Raw genomic sequence first — 19,164 nt, 5'->3', positions numbered from 1 at the left:
TTTAAACATTTCTAATTAAATAGGAATATAAAACAAAAATAAAACCTGAAATTTTTATTCTTTGAAAAGACCTAGTCATTGTCATCATCATCAACCCATGGCTAGCCTAATTATGGAAAAAAGTGAAAATGCAAAAATTTACAACGTTAAGAATACAAGAATGATAAATAAAATTTAGCCACAGATAAAGAAGAGAGTTAAGTACTTAGTTTAGGAGTCTCAAGTATGTGAGACCCACGCCCTGCTTGAATGTAGTGCCCTGAACGTGAGGATGCTGCCAGTCACACATGGAGGCTAGACATAGCGCTGTAATTTTGAGAACATTGTAAGCATCTCTGGAGTCAGTGAAGAGGGACCACTCAGGAGAGCATCTTTAACTGCACCTGGAGCAACAATAATATCATGCAGCTGAAGAAGCAGCAGTGGTAATCACCATGGGCTGTAAGACCAAGCCCTTTCCTGGTTTTCTGACTTCCCATTAGCTTAGCCTTCTTAGGTGATATCACAAAGTAGGGGAAGGAAGCCCTTTAATGTCTGATAGTGGACTTCTCATCTATTCTGAAGAGTGAAGGCTCAGGCCAAATTTAATTTTATTTAGAAATAATAAAGTTAGATAATATTTCTTGTACCAGAATGTGGTTGAGCACATTTATACCAGCTACACTGTGGAGAGCTCTTACAAGTCAATAAGAAAAATACAACAGTGGAGAATTGGGGACAGCAGGAATTGGCTATGTATAAAATAAGAAATAAAAATGACCATGGGTTTCCACTCCCAGTTAGGGATATAGAAAATTGAAAGAGATCACTGCTCTCACCCTAACAGCCAAAACAATCTGAATAAGCAACAAAATCATAGTTATAAAAAAACAACATTGGAGAGCTGAAGATGCAAAGAAAGCTAAAAGAACTCAGTTCCCAAAATAGTAGAGTCCTTCATAGAATGCTGTTTGCATTTCTGGTGGAGCAGCAGGAAGAAGAGGAATCTCTCATAGACAGGGATAAGGAGAAATCAGCTGACCTTTTAAAGAGCTTTTGATGGCTGTGTGTGGGTGAGTCAGCACCTACCCATCAACTCTATCCCATAGGTTTTCACAGTGCTCAGAGTAGTACACCAAAGGCTAGGGGTCAGGCAGGAGAGCTGAAAACGATCCCCCCTGAGGCATTTGACACTCAGCTATCACCTGGATTGGAGCAAGGGAGTTGAGAGCAACCCTTTGGAGGCACTACAGGTATTTACAAACTATAAGCAGCTACCCTCTTAAGGCTGGGGCAAGGCAGCAGGACAGAGAGAGATGTCCCTATGTAGACAGAGCCAAGGGGACTGGAGAGCAAAGAGAACTCCTAGCAACCCAAAAAACCGGTGGCCAGCATGTAAAGCAGAGAGAGATTGTCTGTGATTCAGGAAGCTGGTCTCTCAGCTGTAAAATGCAAAGAGATTTCCAGAATCTTGCTAGTGCTTTGAACAAAGTCTCTACTGAAGTTCAGATCCCACCCTCAAAATATTTTAATTTAGTGATGAACAAAATCAAACTACAGATGCAATAAAACCCAGACCCAGATCAATTGTAGATCAAATTGACTTAGATCTCTATTCTAGTGGCTTGACAAAAGAAAGGGCACACCTTTCTAGAGGTAAATATTATGTACTTTATTTTGTTACTGTTCTTTTATACAAAATGTCTGGCATATGATAAAAAAAAGTTTATAAAACATGAGGAAGCGAGAAAATTTGATCTGTGGTCAAGAAAGTAAATAGTCAAGAGAAGTAGACTCAGATGTTGGAATTAACCAATGGGGAATTTAAAATAACTAATAAAAATGCTAAAGAATCTGAAAGAAAAGGGGACAACATACATGAAGAGATGAGAAATTTCAGCAGAGACCTGAAAACTGTGAAAAGAACCAAATGGAAATGCTAGAAATGAAAAATACTGTATTCAGAAATGAAGGACTCATTAGATTGGCTTAACAGCAGACTAGACACAAATGAAGAGAAGTTCAGTGAACTCGAAGATAGGTCCATAGAAAGTTTCTAAACTGAAGGACAAAGAGAAATAGAGCAGGGGGAGTGGAACAGAGCATCCAGTAGCTGTCAAACAATGTCAAATGATCTAACACAGTATAATTGGAGTCCCAGAAGGAAAGTAGAGAGAAAATGGGGCATTTGGAAGCTTGAGTTGATAATGTCCAGGAACTTTCCTAATTGGTGAAATATATCAATCCACAGATCTAAGAAGCTCAGCAAACCCCAAATTCGATAAAAATTACTATATCTATATATAAAAATGACCAGAAATTTGTACAGGGATCTCTTGTAGTGAGTCTATAAATGTTCTTAATAAGATTTGAATCCAAAAACCAAAGCAATTAAAATGCAATTCTAGTCATTACTTGTGTCTCTAGAAAATTATTAAAAAGAGAACCAATCCATACCCATATTACTTCTTAAAATGTACTTTTTCTTCTCCCTTCTCTTGCTCAGAAAACAGTATCAACACTGTCACCTACATGATTACTGAAGATAATTTTAGATATATGTATATAATATATATTATGTGTAATACACATATATGTATATATGTATACCTATATACATACATATCTATATCTATCTATCTATAAAATATAGATCATCTGGGCAGCAAGTAGCAAAGCCATTAGTGAGAATGTTGTTTACACTTAAGAATTACCAGCCGAGGGCCAGCCCCGTGGCTTAGCCACGGGGGGCGTTAAGTGCACGTGCTCCACTGCTGGCAGCCCGGGTTTGGATCCCAGGCGTGCACCGACACACTGCTTCTCCGGCCATGCTGAGGCCGCGTCCCACATACAGCAACTAGAAGGATGTGCAGCTATGACAGACAACTATCTACTGGGGCTTTGGGGGAAAAATAAATAAATAAAATCTTTAAAAAAAAAAAAAAATTACCAGCCGAGGTCCATTGTGCTTTATGCATAGGGCCAAAAGCACAGTCAATACATGGCTAGCACAGAGCCCACAGGTCTGAGCACTTGTGTATCCTCTACTGGAAGAGAAAAATGGAGGAGAGCATAGATCTGGCCAGGTTTAGTGCAGCAAACAGATTGCCTGCTGTAAGCAAGGCACTAGGCTAGGTGCCCAATAATATGTACACAGTGTGAGGTGGGCAGTGAAGACAACTCTCCAATTTGAGTAGAAATTATCAGCAACTTCAAAGTAGGGACAAAGATATACTTAATCAAGTTATAGCTGATGTTTTTTGGTTAACTGATGATGCCTTAAAGAAGAGCCAGTAGGAAAAAGCAATATGTGATGGTTGGGAACAGGAATGAGTTCAGAGAGGTGGCTGAAAAGCAGCTGAGATGGGGGAGGGAGGGAGGCTGCACATCAAGGAGAGTCAACTGGGAGGATACAGAGTTCCTCATACTCCCGGGACCACTGGGAGGAGGGAATGAGGGAGGAGAGGGCTCTGGGCCACCTCTGGCCCCACCAGACTTCTAACTAAGCTCAACTAATTTGTCCTTGAACAAAGTTTCACTGATGTGACCTTTTTGGCACTAGACGTAGTACCATTCTTTAGGTGCCTCATAATAACTCCCTCTTTCCTACAAGGATTGCTAAAGTAAGGCACTTGGAGGCTATTACTGTCCTTGTTTAAAAACAGCTTTATTGAAGTATAATTTATATACCATAAAATTCACCCATTTTAAGTGTACAATTCAGTGATTTTTAGTAAATTTACAGAGTTGTGCAGCCATCACCACAACTGAATTTGAGAACATTTTCATCCACCCAAAAAGTTCCCTTTGCTCTTATTCACTATAGCCGAGACATGGAAGCAACCCACATGTCCCTCGACTGATGATTGGATAAAGAAGATGTGGTGTATATATACTATGGAATACTACTCAGCCATAAAAAAGACAAAATCGTCCCATTTGCAACAACATGGATGGACCCAGAGAGTATTATGTTAAGTGAAATAAGCCAGAAAGAGAAAGACAAACAGTGCATGATTTCACTTATATGTGGAAGATGAACCAACATGTGGACAGATAGAACTGTTTGTTGGTTACCAGGGGCTAGAGGGGTGGGAGGTGGGCACAAGGAGTGGAGGGATGCTCCACCACTTGTATAAGCTCCACCACTTATATGGTGACTGATAAACAATAATGTACAACAAAAATTTCACAATAAAAAATAAATAAATAAAAATGGAATAAAAAAAAAGAAGTTCCCTTTGCTCACTTGCAGTCAATCTCCTTTCCCACTCCCAGCCTCATGTAAACCACTAATCTACTTTCTGTCTCTATAATTTGCCTTTTCTGGGTATTTCATATAAATGGACCATACACCCGGGGGTCTTTTATATCTGGCTTCTTTCACTTGGCATAATGTTTTTGAGCTTCATCCATGTGGTGGCATGATTGAGTAGTTTGCTACTACCTTTTAAAACAACATATTTGTATGGTCTGGTATTTTGAGATTAGATGCAGTTCCATGATTCTGGTTTTCAAAATTACCTCCTTTATATGACCAAACACGTTATCTTTTCATTTTCTTCCTAGGATTTGGTGGCTTTTGAACATCAGTGGACTAGCTTCTTTGCTAATTTTGACACGGAAATTCCTTTCCTGCTGGAACTTTCCGAATCTCAGGCGGGTGAGGTATGTAAGGGAAGGGTCAAAGAGAAAGAAGAGATTGGTTATTTATGGTTTGTTTTTTTTTTTAATTTTTTTCAGAATACAACACTACAGTCTTAATTTGTTTTGGTTATCATTTCTTTAAGCTATATTGCATGCTGTAAAGAAGTTTTTAACCCCCTTACCAACCTGCCAACCCCCATGTAAGAAGTTTTTTGGGCCGGCCCCGTGGCTTAGCGGTTAAGTGTGCACGCTCCGCTACTGGCGGCCCGAGTTCAGATCGTGGGCGCGCACCAACGCACCGCTTCTCTGGCCATGCTGAGGCTGCGTCCCACATAGAGCAACTAGAATGATGTGCAACTGTGACATACAACTATCTACTGGGGCTTTGGGGGAGAAAAAAAAAAAAGGGAAGAGGATTGGCAATAGATGTTAGCTCAGAGCCAGTCTTCCTCAGCAAAAAAAGAGGAGGATTAGCATGGATGTTAGCTCAGGGCTGATCTTCCTCACAAAAAAAAAAAAAGAAGTTTTTTTTCTGTGCCAGCTTGTCTATAAGAAGGATACTCATTTTTCAGTGTGGTGGTGCCTCTGTCAGCCAGGAATTCTATTGGGCACTATTTAATAAGCCTAGGAATAATTCTCCACATATGGCTAGCACACCAGTTGAACCTCCAGGTAATGCCAAGCTTTCTTTCCAGGCAAACAACAATAGTGAAGTTCCTGGGTTCAGGCTAAGACCCACTCCATGAGTAAACTGAGGTATCTAAAGCAAGAACCAAGGCACAGGACTCTCCCCAAAACTAGTCAACAGGAAGGATCAGAAGAGTGATCTTGAGCCTACCTTGGGCTTGCACGGCCTGTCCTCAGGTCTCTGCTCCACTGTGGCCCAGAACAAGCCCTACTTCTGATCTTTGGAACTGGAGTTGATCTTTGTTGTTACGCATTTTACTTTTACATCATGTTATAAACCCCACAATATATTGCTATTATTTTTGTTTAAACAATTATCTTTTAAAATTATCTTTTTAAATATTTTTAAAAGGTTTAAATAATAAAAAAGTCTTACATATTTGCCCATGTAGTTAACTATTTCTGATACTCTTCATCCCTTTGTGTAGATCCAGATTTCCATTTGGTATGAATTCCTTCTCGTCGAAGGATGTCCTGTAATATTTTTTGTGGTACAAATCTTCTGATTAATTCTTCCGGCTTTTGTATGTCTGAAAAAAATCTTTATTTCACCTTCATTTTTGAAAGATATTTTTGCCATGTATAGAGTTCTAGGTTGACAATTTTTTCCTTTCAGTACCTGAAAGATGTTCCACTGTCTTGCTCACTTAGATTGTTTCTGATGAGAAGTCTTTCATCTTTATCTTTGTTCCTCTGTATATAACTGGTCTTTTTTTCCTCTGATAGATTTTAAGATTTTTCTTTTATTACTGGTTTGAGTAATTTGATTATGATGTGTCTTACTGTAATTTTCTTCATATTTCTTGTGCTTGGGTTTTGTTGAGCTTCTTGGATCTGTGGATTTATAGTTTTCATCAAGTTTGGAAAGTTTTTGGCTATTATTTGTTCAAATATTTTTTTGTCCTCCTTTTATTCAGAGACTCCAGTTACCTCTATATTAGGCCACTTGAGGTTGTCCCACCTCTCACTGATGCCCTTTTCAGTTTTTTGGATTCTTTTTTCTTCTCTCATTGCTGGTTCTAAGAGTGAAAGATATTCCAAAAGGTATACTCAGTGATGTGTCTGTCACCCCTTGTTTCTTACTACCCCGTTCTCATTCTTCACTTCTCTCCACCCTTTTTGCACCCACTCCATTAACAGTAGGTAACAAATCTCTTCAGTTTCTGGTTTGTCTTTTCTGTCTCTTTTGCACAAATGATCAGATACATGTATATTTTCTTATATCCTCTTCTTTCTTTCATTGAAGGGTAGCACACTATATATAGTCATTTCCGCTTTTCTTTTTTCACTTAACATATCCTGGAACTCTCTTCAGGTCATTTCATTGAGAACTTCCTTATTCTTTGTTATAATTCATAGTACTCCGTTGTGTGAATTTATCTTAATTTATTCAACCACTCTCTTATGTATGCATATTTAGGTTGTTTTCAATATTTTGCCCTTGCAAACATTGCTATAATAGATAACTCTGTGCGTATGTATTTTCATATTATTGGAGGTTTGTATACCTAGTAATGGGATTGCTGGGTCAAAAGGTAAGTGCATATGTAGTTGTGTTAGCTATTGCCAGATTTCCCTTCAAAAGGGTTGTACCAATTTGCATTCCCACCAGCAGTATATGAGAGTGCCTGTTTCACCACAGCCTCACCAGTAGAATGTGTTGTTATGCTTTTTAATTTTTGGTATTCTCATAGATAAGAAATGGTATCTCATTGTTTTAATTTGTATTTTTCTAGTGGAGTGAGCTTAAACATTTTTTCACGTTTGAAATTTTTCACAAAAATTTTGGTACAATATTATTAACTGAACTAGAGAACATAGGTTTTAGGTCTTTTGTCCCTTAGTTTTTAAGAGTTCATTATATATTTAGGCTATTAACTTTTTGTCTGTGGTATATATTCCAATTATTTCTTCCCATTTATTAATTGCTTTGTTTATGGTGTTTTTTTGCCATGCATTTTTTTTTTTATCTTCCTGTAAATTTATCAGTATTTCCTTTTATTGCTTCTGGATTTTGAATCATTCTATAGGGAAAGGCTTTAATCTAAGGTTAAAGAGGAATTCACCATTTTGGTACTTGTATGGTTTAATTTTTTACGTTTAGATCCCTAATTCATTTGTGGGTTTTTTTGTGTGTATGATGTGAGATATGGATCTAATTTGATTTCTTTTTCCCAAATGACTACCCAGTTAGAATCCCAGCTATGCAGTTCACTAGCTCTGTGACCTGGTGCTCATCTGTAGAGAGGGGATAATAATGGAATGAACGGCTTCGGTTGTTATTAGGATCACTTGAGATATTACATTTAAGTGCCTATCACAGTTCACGTGGTAAACCCTCAGTAAATTTTAGCTATGATTATTTTAATGTATAAAGAGTTTTTACAAATCAATAAGACAAACACCAAAACTCCAATTGATGAACATCCAGAGCAGGTAAATAAACAGTTAATTGCCAAAGGGAAATCTAAATGGCCATTGAACATATCTGAAATATTCTACATCATTAAAAAGCAAAGGGATGTAAAGTAAAACAACAATGAGGTACCATTTTCATTTATCAACTTGGCAAATATCAATATATTTTTTTATTGATGTTTTAATAGTTTATAACATTGTGAAATTTTGGGTTGTACATTTTTGTTTGTCCATCACCATATATATGTCTCCCTTCACTCCTTGTGCCCACCCTCCACCCCCATTACCCCTGGTAACCACAATACAGTTTTCTCTGTCCATGTGTTGGTTTATATTCCACATATGAGTCAGATCATACAGTGTTTGTCTTTCTCTTTCTGGCTTACTTCACTTAATATAATACCCTCCAGGCCCATGCATATTGTTGCAAATGGGACGATTTTGTCTTTTTATGGCTGAGTAGTATTCCATTGTATATATATAGCACATCTTCTTCATCCAATCGTCAGTTGAGGGACACTTAGGTTGCTTCCACGTCTTGGCTATAGTGAATAATGCTGCAATGAACATAGGGGTGCATAAGCCTTTTTGGATTGTTGATTGCAGGTTCGTTGGATAGATTCCCAGTAGTGGGATAGCTGGATCATAGGGCATCTCTATTTTTAACTCTTTGAGGAATCTCCTACCGTTTTCCATAGAGGCTGCACCAGTTTGCATTCCCACCAGCTGTGTATGAGGGTTCCTGTTTCTCCACATCCTCTCCAACATTTGTTGTTTTTTGTCTTGGTGATTATAGCCATTCTGTCGGGCATGAGGTGATATCTTAGTGTTGTTTTGGTTTGCATTTCCCTGATGATTAGTGATATTGAACATCTTTTCATGTGCCTGTTGGCCATCTGTATATCTTCTTTGGAGAATTGTCTGTTCATTTCCTCTGCCCATTTTTTGGTCAGTTGTTTGTTTTTTTGTTGTTCAGTTGTGTGAGTTCTTTATATATTATGGAGATCAACCCCTTGTCAGATATACGTTTTGCAAATATTCTCTCCCAGCTGGTGGGTTGTCTGTTCATCTTGATTCTGGTTTCGTTTGTCTTGTAGAAGGTCTTTAATCTGATAAAGTCCCACTTGCTTATTTTTTCTTTAGTTTCCCTAGTCTGGATAGGCATGTCATCCGAAAAGATTCCTTTATGACCAATGTCAAATAGTGTGTTGCCTATATTCTCTTCTATGAATTTTATAGTTTCAGGTCTCACCTTCAGGTCTTTGATCCATTTTGAGTTAATTTTTGTGAATGGCGATAGCCGATGGTCCACTTTCATTCTTTTGCATGTGGCTGTCCAGTTTTCCCAACACCATTTACTGAAGAGACTTTCCTTTCTCCATTGTATGTTCTTAGCTCCTTTGTCGAAAATTAGCTGTCCATATATGTGTGGTTTTATTTCTGGGCTTTCAATTCTGTTCCATTGTTCTGTGTGGCTGTTTTTGTACCAGTACCATCCTGTTTTGATTACTATTGCTTTGTAGTATGTTTTGAAGTCAGGGATTGTGATGCCTCCAGCTTTGTTCTTTTTTCTTAGGATTGCTTTAGCTATTCAGGGTCTTTTGTTGCCCCATATGAATTTTAGTATTCTTTTTTCTATTTCCGTGAAGAATGTCATTGGGATTCTGATTGGGATTGCATTGAATCTGTAGATTGCTTTAGGTAATATAGACATTTTAACTATGTTTATTCTTCCAATCCACGTGCATGGGATGTGTTTCCATTTCTTTATGTCATCATCGATTTCTTTCAATAATGTCTTGTAGTTTTCATTGTATAGGTCTTTCACCTCCTTGGTAAGATTTATTCCTTGATATTTTATTCTTTTTGATGCAATTGTAAATGGTATTATCTTTTTGAGCTCTCTTTCTGTTGGTTCGTTATTAGCATACAGAAATGCAACTGAGGGCCGGCCCTGTGGCTTAGCGGTTAAGTGTGTGTGCTACACTACTGGCGGCCCAGGTTTGGATCCCGGGCGTACACCGACACACCGCTTCTCCGGCCATGCTGAGGCCGCATCCCACATAGAGCAACTAGAAGGATGTGCAACTATGACATACAACTATCTACTGGGGCTTGGGGGAAAAAGGAGGAGGAGGATTGGCAGTAGATGTTAGCTCAGAACCAGTCTTCCTCAGCAAAAAGAGAAGGATTAGCATGCTTGTTAGCTCAGGGCTGATCTTCCTCACTGGGGAAAAAAAAAAAAAAGAAATGCAACTGATTTTTGTAGATTGATTTTGTGCCCTGCGACTTTGCTGTAGTTGTTGATATTTCTAATGGTTTTCCAACGGATTCTTTAGGGTTTTCTGTATATAAAAGCATGTCATCTGCAAATAGTGAGAGTTTCACTTCTTCCTTGCCTATTTGGATTCCTTTTATTCCTTTTTCTTGCCTAATTGCTCTGGCCAAAACCTCCAGTACTATGTTGAATAGGAGTGGTGAGAGTGGGCAGCCCTGCCTCGTTCCTGTTCTCAGAGGAATGGCTTTCAGTCTTTCCCCGTTGGATGTTGGCTGTGGGTTTGTCATAAATAGCCTTTATTATGTTGAGGTACTTTCCTTCTATACCCATTTTGTTGAGAGTTTTTATCATAAATGGATGTTGTATCTTGTCAAATGCCTTCTCTGTGTCTATTGAGATGACCATGTGGTTTTTATTCTTTGTTTTGTTGATGTGGTGTATCACGTTGATTGATTTGCGGATATTGAACCATCCCGGCGTCCCTGGTATAAATCCCACTTGATCATAATGTATGATCTTTTTAATGTATTGCTGTATTCAGTTTGCCAATATTTTGTTGAGGATTTTTGCATCTATGTTCATCAGTGATATTGGCCTGTAATTTTCCTTCTTTGTATTGTCTTTGTCTGGTTTTGGTATCAGGGTGATGTTGGCCTCGTGGAATGGTTTAGGAAGTGTTCCATCTTCCTCTATTTTTTGGAATAGTTTGAGAAGGATGGGTATTAAATCTTCTTTGAATGTTTGGTAAAATTCACCGGAGAAGCCATCTGGTCCTGGACTTTTATTTTTTGGGAGGTTTTTGATTACTATTTCAATCTCTTTACTTGTGACTGGTCTATTCAGATTCTCCATTTCTTCTTGGTTCAGTTTTGGGAGGTTGTATGAGTCTAAGAATTTATCCATTTCTTCTAGATTGTCCAATTTGTTGGCATATAATTTCTCATAGTATTCTCTTATAATCCTCTGTATTTCCGTGGTATCCGTTGCAATTTCTCCTCTTTCATTTCTAATTTTATTTACTTGAGTCTTTTCTCTTTTTTTCTTAGTAAGTCTGGCTAAGGGTTTGTCAATTTTGTTTATCTTCTCAAAGAAGCAACTCTTTGTTTCATTAAGCCTTTCTACTGTTTTTTTGGTCTCAATTTCATTTATTTCTGCCCTGATTTTTATTATTTCTCTCCTTCTGCTGACTTTGGGCTTTGTTTGTTCTTCTTTTTCTAGTTCTGTTAGGTGTAATTTAAGGTTGCTTATTTGGGCTTTTTCTTGTTTATTAAGGTGGGCTTGTATTGCTATGAGTTTCCCTCTCAGGACCACTTTTGTTGCATCCCATATGGTTTGTTATGGCATATTTTCATTTTCGTTTGTTTCCAGATAATTTTTGATTTCTCCTTTAATTTCATCAATGATCCATTGGTTGTTCAGTAGCATGTTGTTTAATCGCCACATTTTTGTCACTTTCCCAGTTTTTTTTTTTCGTGGTTGATTTCCAGTTTCATAGCATTATGGTCTGAAAAGATGCTTGTTATGATTTCAATCTTCTTAAATTTATTGAGGCTTGCTTTGTTTCCCAACATATGGTCTATCCTTGAGAATGTTCCATGCGCACTTGAGAAGAATGTGTAGTCAGCTGTTTTTGGATGGAGTGCTCTATATATGTCTACTAGGTCCATCTCGTCCAGTTTTTCATTTAAGTCCACTATTTCTTTATTGACTTTTTCTCTGGATGATCTATCCATTGATGTAAGTGGGGTATTAAGGTCCCCTACTATTATTGTGTTGTTGTTAATGTCTCCTTTTAGGTTTGTTAATAGTTGCTTTATGTACATTGGTGCTCCTATGTTGGGTGCATATATATTTATAAGTGATATGTCTTCTTGGTAGAGTGTCCCTTTTATCATTATATATTTCCCTTCTTTGTCTCTCTTAACCTGTTTTATCTTGAAGTCTACTTTGTCTGATATGAGTATGGCAACACCTGCTTTCTTTTGTTTGCCATTAGCTTGGAGTATTGTCTTCCATCCTTTCACTCTGAGCCTGTGCTTGTCTTTAGAGCTGAGATGTGTTTCCTGGAGGCAGCATATTGTTGGGTCTTGCTTTTTAATCCATCCTGCCACTCTGTATCTTTTGATTGGAGAGTTCAGTCCATTTACATTTAGGGTAATTATTGATATATGAGGGCTTAATGTTGCTGTTTTGTCACTTATTTTCCAGTTCTTTTGCATTTCCTTTGTTTCTTGTCCCATTTGTTTCGGACTTGGCAAATATATTTTTAAATGGATATTTAATGGACAGCGCTGATGATGATACCCTGAGCTGGGCACACTCATATATTGTAAGTAGAAGTGGACATTGATGAAACGTTTTTAAAAAGCAATTTGGCAGTATAGTTCTGCCTTTTTACCCTATAATTTCATTTCCAGATCTGCCTTAAGGAAAGAATCAGAGCTGCAGATAAAATTTCTAAACAGTTGTTCATTACAATATTATTCATGATATAAGAAGTCTCAGTAGCAATATAAATTTCCAAGAATAGAGGACTATTTAATAAACATTGGTACAATCATATATATTCTATGAATGGATCATAGAAAAAAGATTTGCAGAAAATATACAAGAATGTTAACAGTTCTTAAAGATTGTAGGCAGTTTTTATTGTATTCTAAAATAAGCATCTATTACTTATCTAATTGGGGGGAAAAACCAACAGATGTTATTTTAGGGGATTAAAATTGCCTTTTGAAATTTGAACCCTTTTGACACTGACCCTCCGTATCAGTTTTTTGTTTTGTTTTTTATAATTTTATTTATTTATTTATTTTTTCCCCTAAAGCCCCATTAGATAGTTGTATGTCATAGTTGCACATCCTTCTAGTTGCTGTATGTAGGACGCGGCCTCAGCATGGCCAGAGAAGTGGTACGTCGGTGCGCGCCCGGGATCCGAACCCGGGCCGCCAGCAGCGGCGCGCGCGCACTTAACCACTAAGCCACGGGGCCGGCCCTGCGTATCAGTTTTGATTAGTGCGTAGCCTAGCACTAAGTACACCAGATCCGAGAAGTACTTTTGTGGTTTCCTGGGAAACTTACATCAGTGTACTTATGAGTTCCTTGGATTGTTCCTCATTGCTGATTTTAAGTTAGTACATTAGAATTAATATATATTGCTTTATTGGAAACAAAGAAAAAAAATTTTTAAATAGAAGAAAAAATTCCCACATGGTTAGTAACTTGGACTGTAGATGGTGGTTGGTCCAGTTTCCTTTCAGTAGTTAAAAACTATAAAATTTGACAAGAATTTCTTTCCTTTTTTTTTTTGGTGAGGAACATTGGCCCTGAGCTAACATCTGTTGCCAGTCTTCCTCTTTTTGCTTGAGGAAGACTGTCCCTGAGCTAACATCTGTTCCAGTCTTCCTCTACTTTGTATGTGGGACACCGCCACAGCGGTGTGTAGGTTTACACCCGGGATCCTAACCCGCAAACCTCGGGCCGCCAAAGTGGAGTGCATGACCTTAACCACTATGCCACTGGGCCAGCCCCAGGAATTTCTTTTCTTTACTTTCCTTTTGTAGCCTTTTGTCTTTTTTTCTTTGCTGTTTTTTGTTTGTTTGCTACCTGTCCCCACAATTCATTTTGCTATCCACCATGTTCTTCCATGTTCTTATAATAATCTACAAACATACATCTCCCTTTCTCTCTCTCACTTTCTCATACTCTGTCTCTGTCACTCTCTCTCACACACACACTACATACGTACGTACATACATGCATATATGAGAGTTTTTGTGATTGTTTTATAAAATTATGATCTTAATACATATGATGTTGGCTTCTTTTTTAGCCATTCAGAAGTTACTTCAGTCATGGAATGATCTCCAGCCATATAACTGAAAACAGGTAAGGTTTTGGAGGTAGAATGGTGAATAATAGAGAAAATGGGGTTGACAAGGAGGATGGATTTGGTGGAGCATATAAGTTCAGAAGCTAGAGTCAGGAAATTATGGGTTGACTTTAGCTATCACCAGGTAAGAAATCCATACTTTGTAAGGTCATCTGTTTCACTGCTTTTGTATTTTTGTACTTTTTAAAATATAGTTTTATAGTAAACTAGCTTTTAAAACACTGTAGCTTGCTGAAATCTAAAGAAAGTAATTTTTTTATTCCATCCCTAGCCCAGGAAAGTGAGTGGAAGCAGAGTGTCCAAGGGCTGGACAGGGATCAGTAGTGGCTTGTGGGAAGTAAAGGGGTGGAGCGTAAAGGTCCAGCCCCAGGAAGACCTGGAGCAGTGAGGGTTGCTGCATTTGTTTTCTTGAAGTGTTTCCTTCGGCACCTCTCTTGTCATGATCATCAGGAGGGCCCAGCAGGGGATACTTCCATTGGTGGATAGATGAGAGTAGATCTTTCCTCTCTTTTCTTCCCAAATTCCAATCCAATCTGATAGTGAGACAAACTACCCTGGCTGGAACTCAGAGTCATCTTTTTCTGGCCAAAGTGTCACTTAGGTTGATTAAGCTTCAGAAAAAAATCAGAGTAATGTTTATTTTTAAGAGCACCTGTTTGCATGAAGCTTAAGGAAGTATTTTTAAGAGTAATGAAAAGAAATGCAAAGAATTTTCCACATGACACACAGTAAGGGCAATTTAAGAAAACGGTAAGGGATAAAGGAAACTATCTTAGTTGTTTTAGCTGCTATGACAAAAATACCATAAATTTGGTGGCTTATAAACAAAAAACATTTATTTCTCACAGTTCTAGAGACTGAGAAGTCCATGATCTTGGCACTGGCAGATTTGGTGTCTGGTGAGGGCCCCCTTTCCCATAGATAGCTGTCATTTAACTATAAGCTCATATGGCAGTAGGGGTGAGGGATCTTTCTGGAACCTCTTTTTTAAGAGCCTCTTTTATAATCCCATTCATGAGGGATCCGTCCTTAAGACTTAATCACCTCCTAAAGGCCCTACATCCTAATACCATCACTTTGGGGGTTAGGATTTTAACATGAATTTTGTGGGGACACAAACATTCAGTCCATGGCAGAAACTATCTTTTTTTTTTTTTTTTATAATTTTATTTATTCCCCCCCCCCCAAAGCCCCAGTAGATAGTTGTATGTCATAGCTGCACATCCTTCTAGTTGGTGTACGTGGGACCCGGCCTCAGCATGGCTGGAGAAGCGGTACGTCGGTGCGCGCCCGGGATCCAAACCCGGGCCGCCAGTAGCGGAGCGTGTGCACTTGACCGCTAAGCCACGGGGCTTAGATTGTCCTCTCTGCAAGGTGGAGAATAGATTATAGGAGGGCAAGAGTGGAAGCAGGGAAACATTATAGTTGTCCAGGGAAGAAATGATAGTGGCATGGACTAGGCTTATGACCATGTGGATGGAGGGAACTGGACAAATAGAAGTGAAATTTGGATAGTTGATTGGATTTAGAGGGTGAGGGAACAGAAGTGAAGGAGGCCTCTCAGGTCTAGCTCAGTCCCTGGATGAATGATGGTGCTGTTTATTTACTGCAAAAACTGGAAGGGGAACAGGTTTAAGAGGTAGATCATGAGAGAGGATAGGAGAGAGCAAACAGCTGAAGGTAAAACCCTAGGAATGTTCAGAGGCCAGTTAGAGGAGGAAATGACTGACAAGGAAGACTGAGAAGCAACAGCTCTTGCAGGAGGAGGGTGTCAGGTGCTTCTGAGAGACCAAGGAAGGGTGGGCTGAAGACTGTCCATTGGATTTGCTGTATGCTACATAAAAGGCATTTGGTGACTTCTTCAAGAGCAAGTTGAGTGAAACAACTGAGAGGAGTCGATTGAAGTGGGCTGAGAAGTGAGCAGAATGTAAAAACAAAAACAAAAATAGAAAGACAAGTCTAGCCAAGAGAGGAGGGAGAAAAAGGGATGGGGGCAGGGGCAGGTAGGTGTGGTGGTGAGAACATTTGCAACCCTACTCTGCTGCTTCCTCCTGAAAGCTACTCAGGAAGGGCTAACGGTTCTATTATGTCTGCAGTCTAAGTATCACAGCTGCTATCATTCTTTAAAGTTTATATTTCTACTAAAATGCTATTGTATAATACTGGGATTTTGCTTCATCTCTGCATCATGGACAGCGAACTTCTGGAACTTTCTCCTGAAGAAGTAGGACGAGGGGGTGGGCTCGGTGGCATAGCAGTTAAGTGTACATGCTCTGCTTCGGTGGCCTGGGGTTCGCGAGTTCGGATCCCAGCTGCGCACCGACGCACCACTTGTCATGCCATGCTGTGACGGCGTCTCATATAAAGTAGAGGAAGATGGGCACGGATGTTAGCCCAGGGCCAATCTTCCTCAGCAAAAACAAGAGGAGGATTGGCATCGATGTTAGCTCAGGGCTAATCTTCCTCACACACAGACAAAAAAAAAGTAGGATGAGCTGAAAATATAAACTTGGTTTGGGTTTAGTTATGTCCCTAAGTGACTGTTCCCTGTGGGTCAGTAAGAGGATTCAGAGATGTCTGGTGTCCCTTCCCAACCAGCAAGGAGCATTAGGTGGACTGTACTGACCACCTTGCTCAGACTGCGGGACACCACTTAGAAAAGCCCAAGATCTCACTCCCTGGGTGGTTGCCCGGGCCAGGAATCTCTTTTCTACTCACATGTTTTTGATTTGCCACTCCAGCCCTAACAGGCAGCCATTTGTTCTCTTTGGTAATCACTCCACGCAAGAAAACCTGAATGCTGGCAACTTTAACTTTCCTTCTGAAGGGCACCTGGTACGCAGCACTGGTCCCAGTGGGAGTTTTGCCAAACACATGGTGAGTGGCTTGACTGCCGTGTGCTTAACTGGTTTTATTTTCAAATAGGGAGGAGCAGAGCTGGATAAAGGGAACGTTTCCAGTTAGTGTATTGATTTAACCTTTAAGTTGAAGTTGTTTTAGAGTGAAAAGTGATTGGAAACTGACTATATGTATTTTTATGTAAGTACTAGGTATGATTTTGAAAACATATTTAATTTTTAAATATTTGAAGTAAAAAGGTTTTAAAAAAATACTTTCACAAACCAAACTCTATGTTGTCAGAGTAGTATTATCAGTAGAAAAATAATCTTAAATTAACTTGAAAATAGAGTCATTCCAAGCCTAAGTTTGTTATGTCCTGACTATTACACTTCAGGCCATAAACCTTGAGGATCACTGTTCTTTTATTGAGAGTTCCAGGGAGAAGATTTTTGCACTTGATGGTAAATTGTCTGTTGCATTCTTTTAAAGGAAACATTAGGCTGAAATATGAGACTCTAATGATTGTAAAAGTCTATGGCATTTTAAGTGTTTTCAAAATGTTGCTGACAATCAGGAGAGCTGGGGAGATAGATACTATTATTTTTCAGTTTGGATTTGGAGAACATGAGACCCAGGTCTCTGGACTGAGATCCAAGATCTGCCTCCAAGCTAGTCAGGGATATAGGGCTACTTGAATGGATGTGCTGTCAGGATCTTGCTGGCCTGTAAAGGGAGGGCTCAGGCCCCATTTTAACCCCTCAGAGCACTCTTGGAATACACAGAAAATGCCAAATGGCGTAAGCTTCTCTATGTAATCTTACTTGTTGACTATACATATTAAATCAAAACTAAACGAGACAATCTGATTTCTGCTTCTGAGAAGATGGAGTCGACATACTTTTCCCTATTCCTCCCACTAAGTACAGCTGAAAACCCTGGACATTATGTACAAAAGAAACATAGGAAGACTATGAAAAGTAGAGAGAAGGCGGCAGACTGGCTAAAAACCTCAGGACCAAAGGAACAAAATGGCATTGAGTTTTCTGGAGTCTCTTTTTGCCTACATATCCCAGACTGGATACCAGAGAAGCCAGCAACCTGAAAATGCCAATAGGCACAGACATAAAAAACCCCAAGAAAAGCCTGCTCTCTCTGGCCAAAGAACCAGGAAAAGGACAGCCTAGCAAGACAGAAACCTTTCAGACAACAGCTGTTCTACTCCAGCTAAACCCCTCAGAAAAAACTGCATCTCCACCCCTACCCGCGCCAGCAAGGGCTGAGTGAAGAGCCTAGATGTCCACCCTTGCCAGGCTGTAATAGGATGCCATCCCGTCACCCCTACCCCTGTTGGGGTAGTGTCAGAGAAGGCCCAGTGGGGAGTCACGACTTCATCCCTGTGGGCAATAATGAACCCCCTCACACACACACACAGTATCAGTGGAGACCACAGGGGAGCCTAGACTTCCACCCCTACCCAACAGAAATGAGGTGTCCCTCCTTGGGGTAGTATTATTGGAGGCCAATGGAAAATCAGGTCTTTCACCACCACTCAGAGATAACAAGGCCACTGCCTTACCCACTGTGTCTGTCATTCTCCCAAGCCTGGGTGGTATCAGCAAAGGCATACTGGGGAACCTGAACTCCCACGCCTGCCCAGCAGTAACAAGGAGCACCCCCTCACACACACACACACACTTGCACTCACACCAAGTGTTGACAGAGACTGAGTGGAGAGCCTGGACTTCCACTCCTACCTGGCAGTAACAAAGCATCAGTCTCCCTTGTTCACTCTCTGAAGCAGTATCAGACGAGGCCTACTAAAACACAGACTTAAATAAGATCCAGAGAAGACTTCCGGGTTCAGCTCTAACATGTAAAGAGCTTGGAAATCATGCCTCCCATCTTTACAACAAGAAAAAAGCTAAACAAACGGAAAACTAACAACTCTTCATGGACTCAGAGAACTGAAGTCTCAAGGCAAACCACCACTCCAAAATCTAGAGAGATGGGTGAACCCAGAGAGTCACAGCCAATATCTGCTTATCTGGAGCAGAGGCTACACTTACATAATAATTTTGATGAACTTTTAGAGGCTGAATTTGGACTAATATGAGACTGAAAAACTCCTGGGGGACACAATCTTAGAGGGTCCCCACACATTTGTGGATTTAACTTCCAGGAGCCCCATCAGGTTCTCATGGTGAAAAGCCAAGAAAAATCCCCTCATGGCTCTGGCAGGAGAAAGAGAACATTCACCATTTTGAAATATAACAAAGGCCTACTCTCCAAGAAAAGGACTTTACCAGGGCCTTATCTCATCTGAGAGAAGGACATTTACTTGACTCCAGCAGCACACTCTAGCCTTCCTGTCTCACCTAAGGGAGAAAAGAAAAAAAAAGCTAAGAAATACTTGTGAAGGTCA

At 39.6% G+C, this 19,164-nt stretch overlaps 1 protein-coding gene across 2 annotated transcripts in view; it reads left to right on the top strand.

Moving 5' to 3' along the window:
* DNAAF9 (dynein axonemal assembly factor 9) overlaps nt 1-19,164 on the top strand; it is a 143,458-nt gene that overhangs the window by 40,066 nt on the left and 84,228 nt on the right. For both annotated transcript variants that reach the window (XM_087445541.1, XM_004433804.3), the window contains exons 8-10: nt 4,549-4,647; nt 13,842-13,897; nt 16,643-16,778. In XM_087445541.1, coding sequence (XP_087301667.1) covers nt 4,549-4,647; nt 13,842-13,897; nt 16,643-16,778 — 291 coding nt within the window. The remainder of the gene's footprint in view (nt 1-4,548; nt 4,648-13,841; nt 13,898-16,642; nt 16,779-19,164) is intronic.

Source organism: Ceratotherium simum, chromosome 21, assembly GCF_057802395.1.
Source record: "Ceratotherium simum simum isolate JZ-2026a chromosome 21, ASM5780239v1, whole genome shotgun sequence".
In the NCBI taxonomy this organism is placed as follows: Eukaryota; Metazoa; Chordata; class Mammalia; order Perissodactyla; family Rhinocerotidae; genus Ceratotherium; species Ceratotherium simum.
This window is presented reverse-complemented; position numbering and strand designations above follow the sequence as displayed.